The 12,636-nt window shown below is 37.6% G+C and overlaps 1 protein-coding gene across 33 annotated transcripts in view; it reads right to left on the bottom strand.

The window, feature by feature from the left end:
• RBFOX1 (RNA binding fox-1 homolog 1) overlaps positions 1–12,636 on the bottom strand; it is a 1,162,974-nt gene that overhangs the window by 82,511 nt on the left and 1,067,827 nt on the right. For all 33 annotated transcript variants that reach the window (XM_063171112.1, XM_063171116.1, XM_063171117.1 and 30 more), the window contains 4 exons: positions 11,702–11,845; positions 9,150–9,203; positions 3,990–4,082; positions 2,195–2,255 (listed from right to left, as the gene is read on the bottom strand). In XM_063171112.1, the coding sequence (XP_063027182.1) occupies positions 2,195–2,255; positions 3,990–4,082; positions 9,150–9,203; positions 11,702–11,845 (352 nt within the window). The remainder of the gene's footprint in view (positions 1–2,194; positions 2,256–3,989; positions 4,083–9,149; positions 9,204–11,701; positions 11,846–12,636) is intronic.

Consider the following 12,636-nt stretch of genomic DNA (forward strand, 5'->3'; position numbering starts at 1 on the left):
AACAATTTACAGCAGATTTTGCTCATCCTGGTCTTGGACATTAATAAATGAGAATGTGTGACCTAAGTAATCCTGCAGTGCAGGGCATAGATTTGAACCTCCTCTAAAACCACATGGCTAAAAATCTCCCATCTCTTATCACCAGCATTCCCTTGCTTCAGCACTGCCTGTGCTGATATGTAACATGTTATTTGCTCATGAACAGTTTTGTAGCCTTAGGATAATACGAATACAAAATATGCATCATCATTTACAGAAAAACTACTTTTGTCCTTGCAATATAGCAGGCAGAGTTCATAGCCTCATATGCACATGGTTAATTTAGCTCTGTATTACAACAAAATCTCTTTATGTGATCCAGTCAAGCCTCATGTCTCTCTCTAGATTCACTGGGATGCTTTAAAACCAATAAAAACTAAGGAGATTTTCCCATCTGCATAATTTGCCAAGCTTCACATCTATATACAAAATGAGGAAGAAAACAGCTTCTAAGAAAGCATGAGGAAATTCAGGCTTTTCTTCTCCAGATCATTTTAACTACATCAATTATCACGTCACATGAAAACCATACCTGTGTTTTATTTTTACTGTGTTACAAGAAAATTATGAGCTTTAATAAAAAATAAAGCCACTGTGTGCCCTGGATTTTAGTAAAACCTCCCTAATGACACCTCAAGTACAGAAAATATGATCCCTTATATTTCAAAATGGAAAAGAGCCTAATCTACCTCAGGAAACCTTTATGTGCACATTTCATCTGCTTTCCACTGTATGGGAAAAACTGAATTAAATTGTAAACCAAATACCAACAACTGCAGAGCCTAGCAGAACTAAAAGCATAATTGCAATAAAAACTTCAGTTCATGTGCTATTGTTTGACATGACTGAGTTAGGAACTTGGTTGAATTTGAATTTTCTGAACCAGTAATGGCACACAAGAACGTGATCCAACAATTGCAAAGGAAAAAATTTAAAAATTCATTGTTTCCAAATGCTTCAAATAACTGTTGATTCTTTTTTTATCATTAAGTTGGTGCAATGTTGTACATTAAGTCAGTATTAGAATGAATTTTATTTTTAGATAGCTTGGAATTCTAATTTCTCCATGGGAAAAGAAGAAAAGCTGGAAGCAGCACCTGCTACCAGTCTCCCTTCTCCTAACAAATTGTGGAAGAAAGATATGGAAAACGATCTCTGACCAGATATGTGCCCTGGTACTAAAAGGTTCTACAGGAAAGACATTGTTGCTGGTCTCCCTCCCTCCATGCCCCAAACCAAGCTGAATCCTCCCATCAGTTCACTCATCACTACATTAACACTGCAAAAAGCAGAGAACATCCCTCTCCCACCAGGTCCACAAAAGCCACTGGAGCACAACACTGGGATTCCAGCCAAGGGGATTTGGGGCACAACACTGGGATTCCAATCAGGGGAATTCAGGGTCTAACACTTGGATTCCAGTTAGGGGGATTTGGGGCACAGCACTGGGATTTCAGTCAGAGGGACTGGGGGGTCCAACACTGGGATTCCAGTGAGAGAGATTCGGGGTCCAACACTGGGATTACAGCCAGAGGGATTTAGGGTCAAACACTGGGATTCCAGTCAGGGGGATCCGGGGTCCAACATGAGGATTCCAGCCAGGGGGATCCCAGCGAGAGGGGTTTGGGGTCCAACACTGGGATTCCAGCCAGGGGGACTGCGGGTTCAACACTGGGATTCCAGTCAGAGGGATTTGAGGTCCAACACTGGAATTCCAGTCAGGGGAATTTGGGGTCCAACACTGGGATTACAGACAGAGGGATTTGGGGTTCAACACGAGGATTACATCCAGAGGGATTCAGGGTCCAACACTGGGATTCCAGTCAGGGAGATTTGGGGTCCAACACTGGGATTTCAGCCAGAGGGATTCAGGGTCCAACGTGGGATTCCAGTCAGGGGGATTTGGGGTCCAACACTGGGATTTCAGCCAGAGGGATTTGGGGTCCAACATGGGATTCCAGCCAGGGGGTTCGTGCTCTGCCCACCTGGCTGGGAATCAGCCAAGCTCTGCAGAGGTGCCATTCCTGCCCAACCCCATTGTGTCCCAGGACTGTGAGCCCCAGGAAGGCAGGGGGAGCAGAATGGGACCCCCCAGGAGCAGGACTGGGGGTGGCATGCAGGGACAGTCACCCCAAGCAGGGCCCCGTGCACTTACCGTTCGTGTAAGGGTTGACGGTCTTTTTATTTGTCATTACACGTGCTGTGGCATTATTTACCTAAGCACATAGAACAGGGGATTAGAAAGGGTTACGGGCAGGGCCCGTGTCACTATTAAAGGCATGCATTATTACTGCTATTAGTCATGTGAAAATAAAATGCAATTTAATTTATAGAAGGCAACAGGTGCATAACAAAATCATACTATTTATAATTACATTTACTTTCATAACCATTTTAACTTACAAATCATTTCAATAAAGCAACATCATATCATTTAAACTTTAATAAAAAGACATTAAAAGCAAATTAAAAGGTACTGCATAATTTAAGACTTAAGAGCATGCTTGTATTCCATGATAACACTGATACAATAAATACTCAAAACAGAAGAAAAAGAAAAAGATTATATGAAGGAACATGCAGTGGAGTAGAAAGGAAAGAGACAAGGTACAAGGAAACAAAGAAAATGTCAAAAAAGGGACAAACGAATTTTAGCAGTGTGCAACATAACCCTTTAGAAGAGAAGTACCATTGGAAAAGCAACATCTAGCATTCAACACTTGGAACAAGAGCCTTTTTCATTGCAAGAATTAACAAAATCATTCAAGCTTTAAAATCACAGCTAACAAAAGGATAAAAAGAGGGTGCATTATTTAACACAATATGGAGTTAACAATCTGAGTAAGATGTGCACGAAGTCATATCCTCAATCCAATCAGTGCCTCCCAGGCTTGCTTAAAACGTACACTCAATTACAGGCGTACCAATATATAGAAAAAAATGTAGCATCAAGAAAACTTAATACAACAAGTCAAAAAAATCCACGTGGTATATCAGCGCTAAATACGTGAAACGGCAGATGGACTTCTCCACTTACCATTCAGCACCATCGCCAGCATGGGTATGTATACAGTTACCATGGTTACTGAGAGTTTGGTGAGGGCCCTAAGCGCTACCGTCGAGGGGGAAAATGAAAAGGCAAAATATGCAACATCTTACTCAAAAGACGACAGCATTTTCAATTGGTAATTCTTTCTTTTTTTTTTTTTTTCTTTTTTTTTTTTTTTAAGTTCTAACAAATACGACTGAGGCAGTGTTGAAGGGGATCCAGTGGCGCGGCAAACGTGGCTGGAGGTTTTTGGAGATGGGGATGGATCAGGCCACCCAGCTTCCTGAAAATTAGATGTGAATATTTCTCAGTCTCTAGTCTGGCTTTGTTTCTTGTGCATCTTTTTTGGACGCTTCTTGCCCAATCTGAATTTTTTGAAAGCCACTGTGGATCCCACATCAACCCTGCAGCAACAAAAAGAAAAAAAAAAAACGAAAAAAAAAGGAAAAAAAAAGGAAAACAAAAAAAAGAAAAAAACCAACCTTTTGTTTGTTTTTTGTTTTGTCTGTCACACTTTTTTTTGTTGTTGCTGTTCTCAATTTTTCTAATTTTTTTGTTTTTTGTTGGCTGTTTTTTTGGAATCTACTGCACCCATTGATTTACAAAACATCGAAAATAATAACTTCAAAATATTAAAGCTTTCTTTTTATTTTGCTCTCAAATCTGTCATCCACCTTTCAGCAACAATGACAATAATAATAATAATAATTACAAAAGAAATCATAATAAAAAACCCAAGTAAGGCCAGATTCTCTCTCTTTATATATAAATATATATATAAACAATGGGAAGGGGGAAAGGGGAGCACACAGAAGACACCAATGATGCATCTGAAACAACAAATGAGAGTGAAGCAGACATTTATAAAAAAGATGAAAAGGAAAATATTTTGAACATGCACCTCGATTTTACGGCCCTCTACCACGGTGCCGTGTAATTTCTCCCTCGCCCTGTCCGCATCAGCACTATTTTCGAAAGTTACGAAACCAAATCCCTGCATGCAGGAGGGAGAAGGGGGGAAAACAACATGCACATTATTATTTCAGTCAATGACCACTTGTTTGCTTATGTTCTCTCTCTTTAATTTAATATTTTTCTTGTCCTCGCTTCATTTCTGTAACATGCAAATTAGAAAAATTATAGTTGTATTGAGATGTGCAATAAATAAGCAACAAATGTGAACAAATTTTTTTTTCCCTGTCATCAGTTAGATAATACCCTCTCAGAAAGTCAAAGAATGATACCAAAAATACCTTTCTACATGTCACTACAGAGGAAAATAAATCTAACAATAAGAAAATGAAATTAAAATAAATTACAGTGTTTACACATAGAAAAAAATGAACTAATGAGAAAAGAAAATGAACCACATTTTAATGACATGCAGATATCTCAACGAAATAAAAAACATGTGCACAAAATTCAACACTGAATGTCAATATACTCTAAACATTGCCTACTCAGTCATGCTGTTGTGATCATAAGAAACACTGTTCCCATGCAACACTAGGGTAACTTAAACTTTTGTCAAACTATACAGCCTTTACTTATTTTTTTATAAAAGGAAAAAAGGAAAGAAAAAAAGAAAAACCACCAACAAAACAAAAGTACTTTCAGAACAAAGTATAAACTTTCTTGTATTAACAGATCAAAGAAAATCACATGATGTGAATATAAAAAGAAACTCTGATAAAAGAAGAAAAATGCAAACGTTTTGAATAAATTTAACTGCTTTATTTACTTGTTCTGCATATTATTTTCCACATATAGAACATGCATCTGGTAAAACTCCAGAATCCCATGCTAGTGGGACAAATCTGAAATTCTGCTTATAACAAATCCCCTCCTTTATAGTACTAGACTTAAATAAACACTTTAAATCCTACTAAAATGCCTTTTATGCCCTGAGTTAAATAAAACACTGTTTAAAGTGGCAAATATTTTTGAGAAATTTGACAGTGAAAAACATTTTAGAAACATACACCAACCCTTTGAAGTAATTCTTGCATTAGCACTACAATGCCTTTGCATGCCTCCCAAAATTATCCAAACAAACGCTCCTCTCCATCCCTCCTCTCCATCCCTGAGCTTTCACACCCAGAAACATTTACAAGTTGCACGTGGTGCTTTGCACACAGGCAGTGCTTACATAGTTTAAGTGGTCCTAAAACCGTTTTTATTTTTATTTTTTATTTCTGTTTTAGCCTGAACTCTGTTCTGCTCCTGAGCCATCAGCCACTCATCTGCCTTTGCTGAGTTTTGCCAGGGTTCACCCACTAGGAACACTCTCTGCAGGGCTACCTACTGCAGAAAGTGACTGGTTAAAAAAAAAAAAAAAGGGTAAAATTATAATAAAAATAAAGATAAGACATTTCTACATTCATTTACACAAAGGGGAAACCAAATATCAAACTAAGGCAAAACTGACACGAGGCAGGGAGAAATGAATGAGTATGGACTGCACAACTAATTAGTCAACCACCAACAAAAGTGAAGTAACTCTCAGGATAATTTCCTGGGTTATTTGGGTTATTTCACCTGCTCAAAGAACTGAGTTATTTATTCCCATTTATAATGCAAAGAGGGCCATTTATGTAGAGCAGTGTCTCTCTAAAGCAGCTTAAGCACAGCTACACTTTTTTCCCCGTTTAAACCCAGCCTGAGGCCTGAGCTGCCAAGTGCTCTGTCAGCAGCTGAATCCATTCTCACTACTCCTGGTTCCACAATTTTCTCCACACCCCTCTCCACAATTTTAGCACAAGGCCATGACCTCACTTGCCACAAGTCACTGAGGATGGAGCTCTCCGTTTCCCAAAGCACCAGGAGTGGTGAGAGAAAGCAAATCCCCCTCCTCAGCACCAATGTCCATGATTTAGATCCTTGTACAGGCTCTTCTTATACCTAAACCCATCCTCAACTTTAAACTCCTATTTCTTCTACAAATTATTGTCCCATCTTGTTAAAACTCTGTAAAAAAATCCCTCCTAATTTAGGATACCATTAAGAAAATTTCACAGCAGAGAACATCACTGAATCCATGGTTCTAAGCAGAGTAACTCCATTCAATAGCAGAAATTCCCCCAATTCTGTTTGTTTTTTTTCCTATTATCTTGCCTGAGAAATTGTCCCCTCCTGGAATTGCAAACATTTGGAGGGAGTTAAGTCAAAATTTTCTGTCACTCTCCTCAGCTCACAGTGCTACCAGTTAACTTTTGTTCAAACGGCTAAAGAGAAAGATAAAAACCTAATTATACTAAAAAATTAGAAAAATATAAAAAGTGGAGCCACAAGCTAAGAACTTCAAAGATTCTGAAAATAATACTCATTGTCATTTTTTAATTTCTTATGTTGTACTTATTCTCATAATCAACACTACTTAACTTAAGCTCTTGCTATTTATGCAAATCTTTAACTTTACCTGGCTGACAGAGAAACTCAAGAACAAAACCCAGATTCACCCATCACACATTCAAATACCTACACAAACACTTTAGCATCAATTTAATTTGCAGCTGAGTTAACAGCTGCATTCTATTAATTGGTAATGCAAATATAGGCCTTTTATTTTTAAAATCTGTCAAGTGATTTAATAATAACCAAGTTAGAATGTGAGGAGGTTCTGATTTAATTTGGGAGGCACTTTGGGGTTCTCCTTATTTGAAGAAATAGGTGTTAATGTAATATACAATAAATGCACATTAATAAATACACACATAAACAGATTTCTGCAGGTATATATAGAGCTGTCTAGAGCATTGATTTATAACTGATAGAAAATGGTCAAAAATTCAAAAGTCATCAGTGTTGCTGTATATTTTAGCAAAGCTTTCTTCATTATGATTACACATTCAAACAAGCAGACATTTGTAGTATGACTTTCATTGATTTAGGGTTTTCTTTTATGGAAAGACAGTGGTGCTCTAATGTTATGTTTTTTGAATATGCAATTCCATTTTTCTTAACTATTATGGCATGAGAATGAGATTCTTTCTGGTTTTTTTTGCAACAATTGTTTAAAACATTAACTATTAGAATAAAAAGAAAGAAAAAGAAACAGAAACAAAAACAATTCTAGCAATTCTTATGCCAAACTGCAGCTAGAAACAAATTTGAATTCTGATCCTGCAAACTTTGTTACCTGTACTCAGTCTGAAACCACTTAGTAGTCCTTTCAGTTTCAGTGGGATTTTATGAAAACATAGATAAGCACTGCCAGGAATGGGACTTTAATCTGGTGCATCTTAATTCCTACAGAATGGACACGAAATGATCAGATTAAAAAAATAAAAAATAAAAAAAAAAAAAAAAAGAAAAAGAAAGAACAGAAAAAAGATGTCCCTCTCATTCCTAATATTTCTTTTTTTTTTCCTTAACTTTCCATTTAATTGAGAGAATCTAAAGGTACTTCTGCAAATGAAAATATGGAAAATATTCGGTAGCTGTAGCTGAAACATCTCTGAGCAAGGTGAGATGCACCCAGCCCTGCCTCAGGCATCCCTGGGGACAGCTGGGCTGCAGGAACATTCTTCACCAAACCTGACCTAAGGGTGTGACTGAGGCAGGGATGTGACAAACCCAGCCAGGAAAACCTTTTCCCCCTGAAATCCTTACCAGGATCTTGCCTTTAGCACGAGGCGCTGAGATATTTTCATGCTGCCAAGCGAACATCAAAATAAAAAGCTCAATTTGAAACATCTCCTTATGCCATCCCCCAAAACTCTAACAAAACCTTTCACTTGCGCAGGTGTGGTGGTTAAAATGCCCACCTGGGCAAGGTTTAGTGGCTAAACAAAAGTTTAAACTCCTCCCAGGTGTGCTCAGCTCCACCCTGTCAGCACCAGCAGCAAAAGTGGGGGATGGCTCTGGAAATTAATGGGATGATGCAGCAGCAGCAGGTCTGGGCAATCCATGTCTTTTGCAAACATTGTTGAACAACCATAATTTAAAAATAATAAATTTTGGCCAGAGTAGGGGATTCTAAGCCACCCAAATTCCATCCATTTTAGTTGTTTACTGAAAAAGTGATCAATGTTCCAACTGAGTTTGGGCTGGCAGGCAAGGGGATTAATTAATGTCTCAGTAATAAACCAGGAGATTTCAGCTGTTCCATTTAGGTTTACAATAAAAAGTGAAGGCTCTAATTTCAGAAAATAAATATTAACAGAATTAAAATACATCTGATTTAAGATAGATTTTTGATGTATATGATTCTTTAAATATGACAGGCTACACTATGTCTAGAGCAGGGATAACATTCCATCACTAATAATAAATGATATATGAGTTACAAGAAGATTGAAACATTTGTGAATAAACTTTTTAGTGTGTCTGACATGGCAAGGAAATGAAAAAAAGATATGCATATGACAGACATAACCCCTATAATGCAGCTGATATCACAGGTGAACACACTGGGTTACAGTTTTGCACCAGGTGATGCAGTCCTGGCCATTCTATCTTGCTTTATTTCTTAAATACTGAATAAATTGAAGTATGCATTCAAGGCAAAGTATTTTTGGAAAAAAAATATTAGACGTTTGCAATACAATAAGAACTCTTTTAATAAAGTAAATGCTAAAAGAGATTGTTTTCAAAGGGTTGGTGTAGTAAGGCTTTAACTAAAGAGGAAAACATCTGCACTTAATCTGGAACAATCACATATTTTCTCAGCTAATTACTAAAGAAGATAGTTATTAGATATAATTGTCATCTTTCATTTCAATAAAGGAAAAAAATACCTGTACTAGTACAAACCTGCCTACAAATACCTTTAACTATGGACTCATAAAATAAATGAAATAATTACCCTTGAAAAATAAGGACAGCAAAAATCAACATTCCCATATAACAGGTGACAGTTTGGAGTAGTTAAAATTACCCCCTTTAAAAGATATGAGTCCAATGATTTTCATACTGCTTAGAAAACTGACTGACAGCTCAGAATATGTTTTCACTAACATAAAATTTCAGACATTATTTTGTCACAGCAGTGCAGTTGTTTCCTTTTACTCATATATTTTAAACAAAACAAAAAACTCCACAGGTGAATTAAACTGCTTACCTTTGAGCCTCGCTCATTAAAAATAATTTCAACATCTAAGATTTTACCAAATTGCTGCAAAGAAACAGAAAAAGTCACATGAAAATTAGATAACTTCAATTGTTCTATCATATACAATATAAAAGTTGTTTCAGGAAATGCTGCAAAGTTTTACAAATGTTAAATTATATAAAACCAAATATTTTAAACACAAAAAGAAAGACAGCACTAAAAGGAGTCAGATCAATATTATTTCTAAATTCTGTGCATCATTCTGCTCAATACAATCACCACTCAGTCGAACTTCAAGCTCAGTGAAGCCCCTGACAGAGAGGAAAGAACATTCAACTGAGAGGACAGTGAAGTAAAAGTCCCAAATTTCTGCATTTTCCAGAAAAGGCAAAGGAGTTTTGTCACTTGTGCATTACAGGAATAAGATTAAATCAGGTGGGAATTTTGTTGCTGCCTTCATGGACTGAGGATTTCTTTCCACCCTTGCTGAAACTGGTAACCATTATTCCCTAATTAGTTTTGTCTTACTGGAGCATAATTTGGAAAACTAGAATGGATACTCACTTTGGGGGGATTTTTTTCTCTGCTCAAAATTGTATTTTTAGTATAATATTAGAAGTGACTGTTATTCCTATTGACCTCCAACAGCACTCAATTCCCTAGACCTTGTTTGCACACAAAAAAGCTGAACCCAGCTGCTTGTCCCAGAGGAAAAGCCCTGTTGGATCTGCCTTAGGAAGGGAATAAATGTTAGGACACATCATGTGAGGTGACAATGTAATGCATCAAGGGGTCATTTCTGTTATTTCAGAAGTCATTAACATCAGTGCTGGCATTGGTAACTGATCCAATACCTTAAACAGAAAGGCAGAAATTAGAGAGAGGTAAATGGAGAATAATCCAGCAAGAATCCCAGGAACTGCAGAAATGAGCACTCCAATCTTTTCAGATCTAATAAACAGGCCAGGAAGGACAGTATTCCTTCTCTAGCTTATTAAAGGGTTTCAACTTGACCATGACAAGTCAACCATCACTTGGTATACTTTGGCTTATTTCATGTTCTTGCATCCATTTAATCAATGCTTTAACTTCCACTTCAGCCTTGATTCAGACACAGACTTGATATTTAAACAATTCTCCTCTGCAATATTCGTGTCCATGTAAAAAGATCATCTACTGTGTGCTTTACATGGACGCAATGCAGACCTGCCATATTCCATATGAAATATTTCAACTCACACATACCAAAATCTTATTTCTCTGTCATTTCAGAAGTTAAAATTTCCTGTTACCAAGTCATTCTGGAAGTCAGCTGGAAACTCCAGCCATTCTCCAGTGCCAGTCTTTTGAGACCTAAGACTTAGACACATTAAAAAGAAATGTGTTTATTCATTTATAAATCACTACAATACCTACCAAAAAAATCCTTCCATTTAATGTTTTTTCATATAAAACCTATTTTAAGTGGTTTGTTTAGTTTAAATAAATTAGCATATTTTTCTCTGGAGGGTTAATTATTATGCCTTCTGCTATTCTGCTGATGAGCTGGAAGCTGTGTTCAGGGGAGGCAACTTGTACCAAAGCAGATCTGGCAGAACAGTCACTCATTTCCCAGTATTACAACAGGATTCTTTTTCCAGGGACTGTTTCCTACAGAGGAATAAATACTGAGAAACACCATCCTCTGACTCACACACAAACACATTTCAGAACAACTTAAAAATCTGAACATGAAAGAGGGAAAGAAGTGCAGAGATGTGAGGCACTTGGTGCTGCACTGAATAAGCAGCTGTAATGCAGGAGAGAATTTGGTTTAGTGAGGCAGAATAAGGACAGTGAGAGTAACAGAAATACTTCAGTCCTGACTTGGGTTCCAAGAGATTATCAAGTACATTTCTAGATGAGGTTTAGTGGCATTTCAAACTGAACCTGAGAGTTCTTGGATCAGGGAGTAGAAAGCCAATCTAAGCTCTCGTGTTTATAATCCTATTGCTGCTGGTGTGTCCAGAGCCTGTGTGAAACACAGGGGATGTGCTTGAAGGCAGCTGTGGCCTGGGGGGAAGCACAAACTGAGAGATTAACAGAAAAATACTAACAAAAACCTTCAAAGGCTTCTTGCAGACCTACAAAACACGTGGAGATGGGTGAGGATTCCTGTGTCTGAACTTTGAGCTGAAATTCAGCCTGTGCCTGCCTTACTCAGGAGGTCAGGCACTGAGTGTTTAACATCACACTCTCCAAAATCAATAAAGGCAGGCAGATAAATCCAGATGTGTACAGCAGCAATATGTATGCATTTAAACCACCACAAACAGCTTTTTGTGCATGTAGTACAAAGCAACCAAGTGCATCACATCCAGCACAATCAGTGTCATTTCCCAGTTGTCACTGGCAAATCAGATGTTTGATTACAGACAGATTAAAGGGGAATCTTTCTGGAAAATCGTTAAACAGCCTCAATCAGAGATACAGCCCTCACAGCTGCCTGTAATACAAAATACCTATTGCAATGCAAATGTAAAAAACAAAAACAAAACCCAGAAATAAATATGAGCACTTACACCAAACATTTGTCTAAGATCTGGATCCCGGAATCTGAAGGGTATATTTGAGACGTGGAGCCGTTTGGGCTGTGATTTGTTTTCTGTGTTTTCAGAAGATTGTGTCTGTTGCTGGCCATCGGTCTGTGCTGCATCATCTGTCTGCTAAAAGGGTAAAGCAAAATAAAGCACACTGTAAGTATTGTTAATACAAGGGGGTGAACTTAAATCCTCAAAAAAAAAAAAAAACCCAATAAAAACCAAACAAACTAAAATCAGTTAAATCTGCTCCAAAGTAGTGAGGAATACCAGAAGTCTAAATACATGAAAATCAAGTCCATTTCTGTCTCAACAGCATACATTTCCAGTGATAATATGTATTTGGAATAAACTGGAGAATGAGTAAATCATTATTTGTAATTTGCTTAGCTGCTCTTAAATAATGAATGAATATATCTCCCTATAAGATTGTAGAAATTTCTTTAACCCTTTCTGTGTTTGCCAAGGTAAGGAACAGAATCTGCAGTCCAAATGCTCTCTGCTGGCAGAGCAAGCCAGACCCTTTGAAATGAGATTAGAGCTTTTATTCAGAGGCCAGTGGGATTCTCCACAGCAGGCAGGTAACACATCTCCTCCTCTTTGCCATCTCATGAGCAGTGCTGATGGGCACTGAGGGTCATTCTGGCCAGATAAATGGTGCCCATTATGGAAAAGGCCTTGAGTTGTGAGAGGGAACAGAAGTTTAATCAGTGGTGAAGGTTGCCTGACACAAGTGTGAGACCCAGAAACAAAGTTGTGCAGATTTTCTTCCTCACCAAAATGAGGTTATGTCATGGTGCTTCTGACAGGCACAGCGTTCCCTGGGTTTAAAATTCTGGTTTAAAACAGAAGGACATTGCCATGTGTTATGATTTAACAAACAAATCACAAATCTGCAGCGAGATGAGGAAAAAACA

Source organism: Melospiza melodia, chromosome 18 (assembly GCF_035770615.1).
Source record: "Melospiza melodia melodia isolate bMelMel2 chromosome 18, bMelMel2.pri, whole genome shotgun sequence".
Taxonomy (NCBI): Eukaryota; Metazoa; Chordata; class Aves; order Passeriformes; family Passerellidae; genus Melospiza; species Melospiza melodia.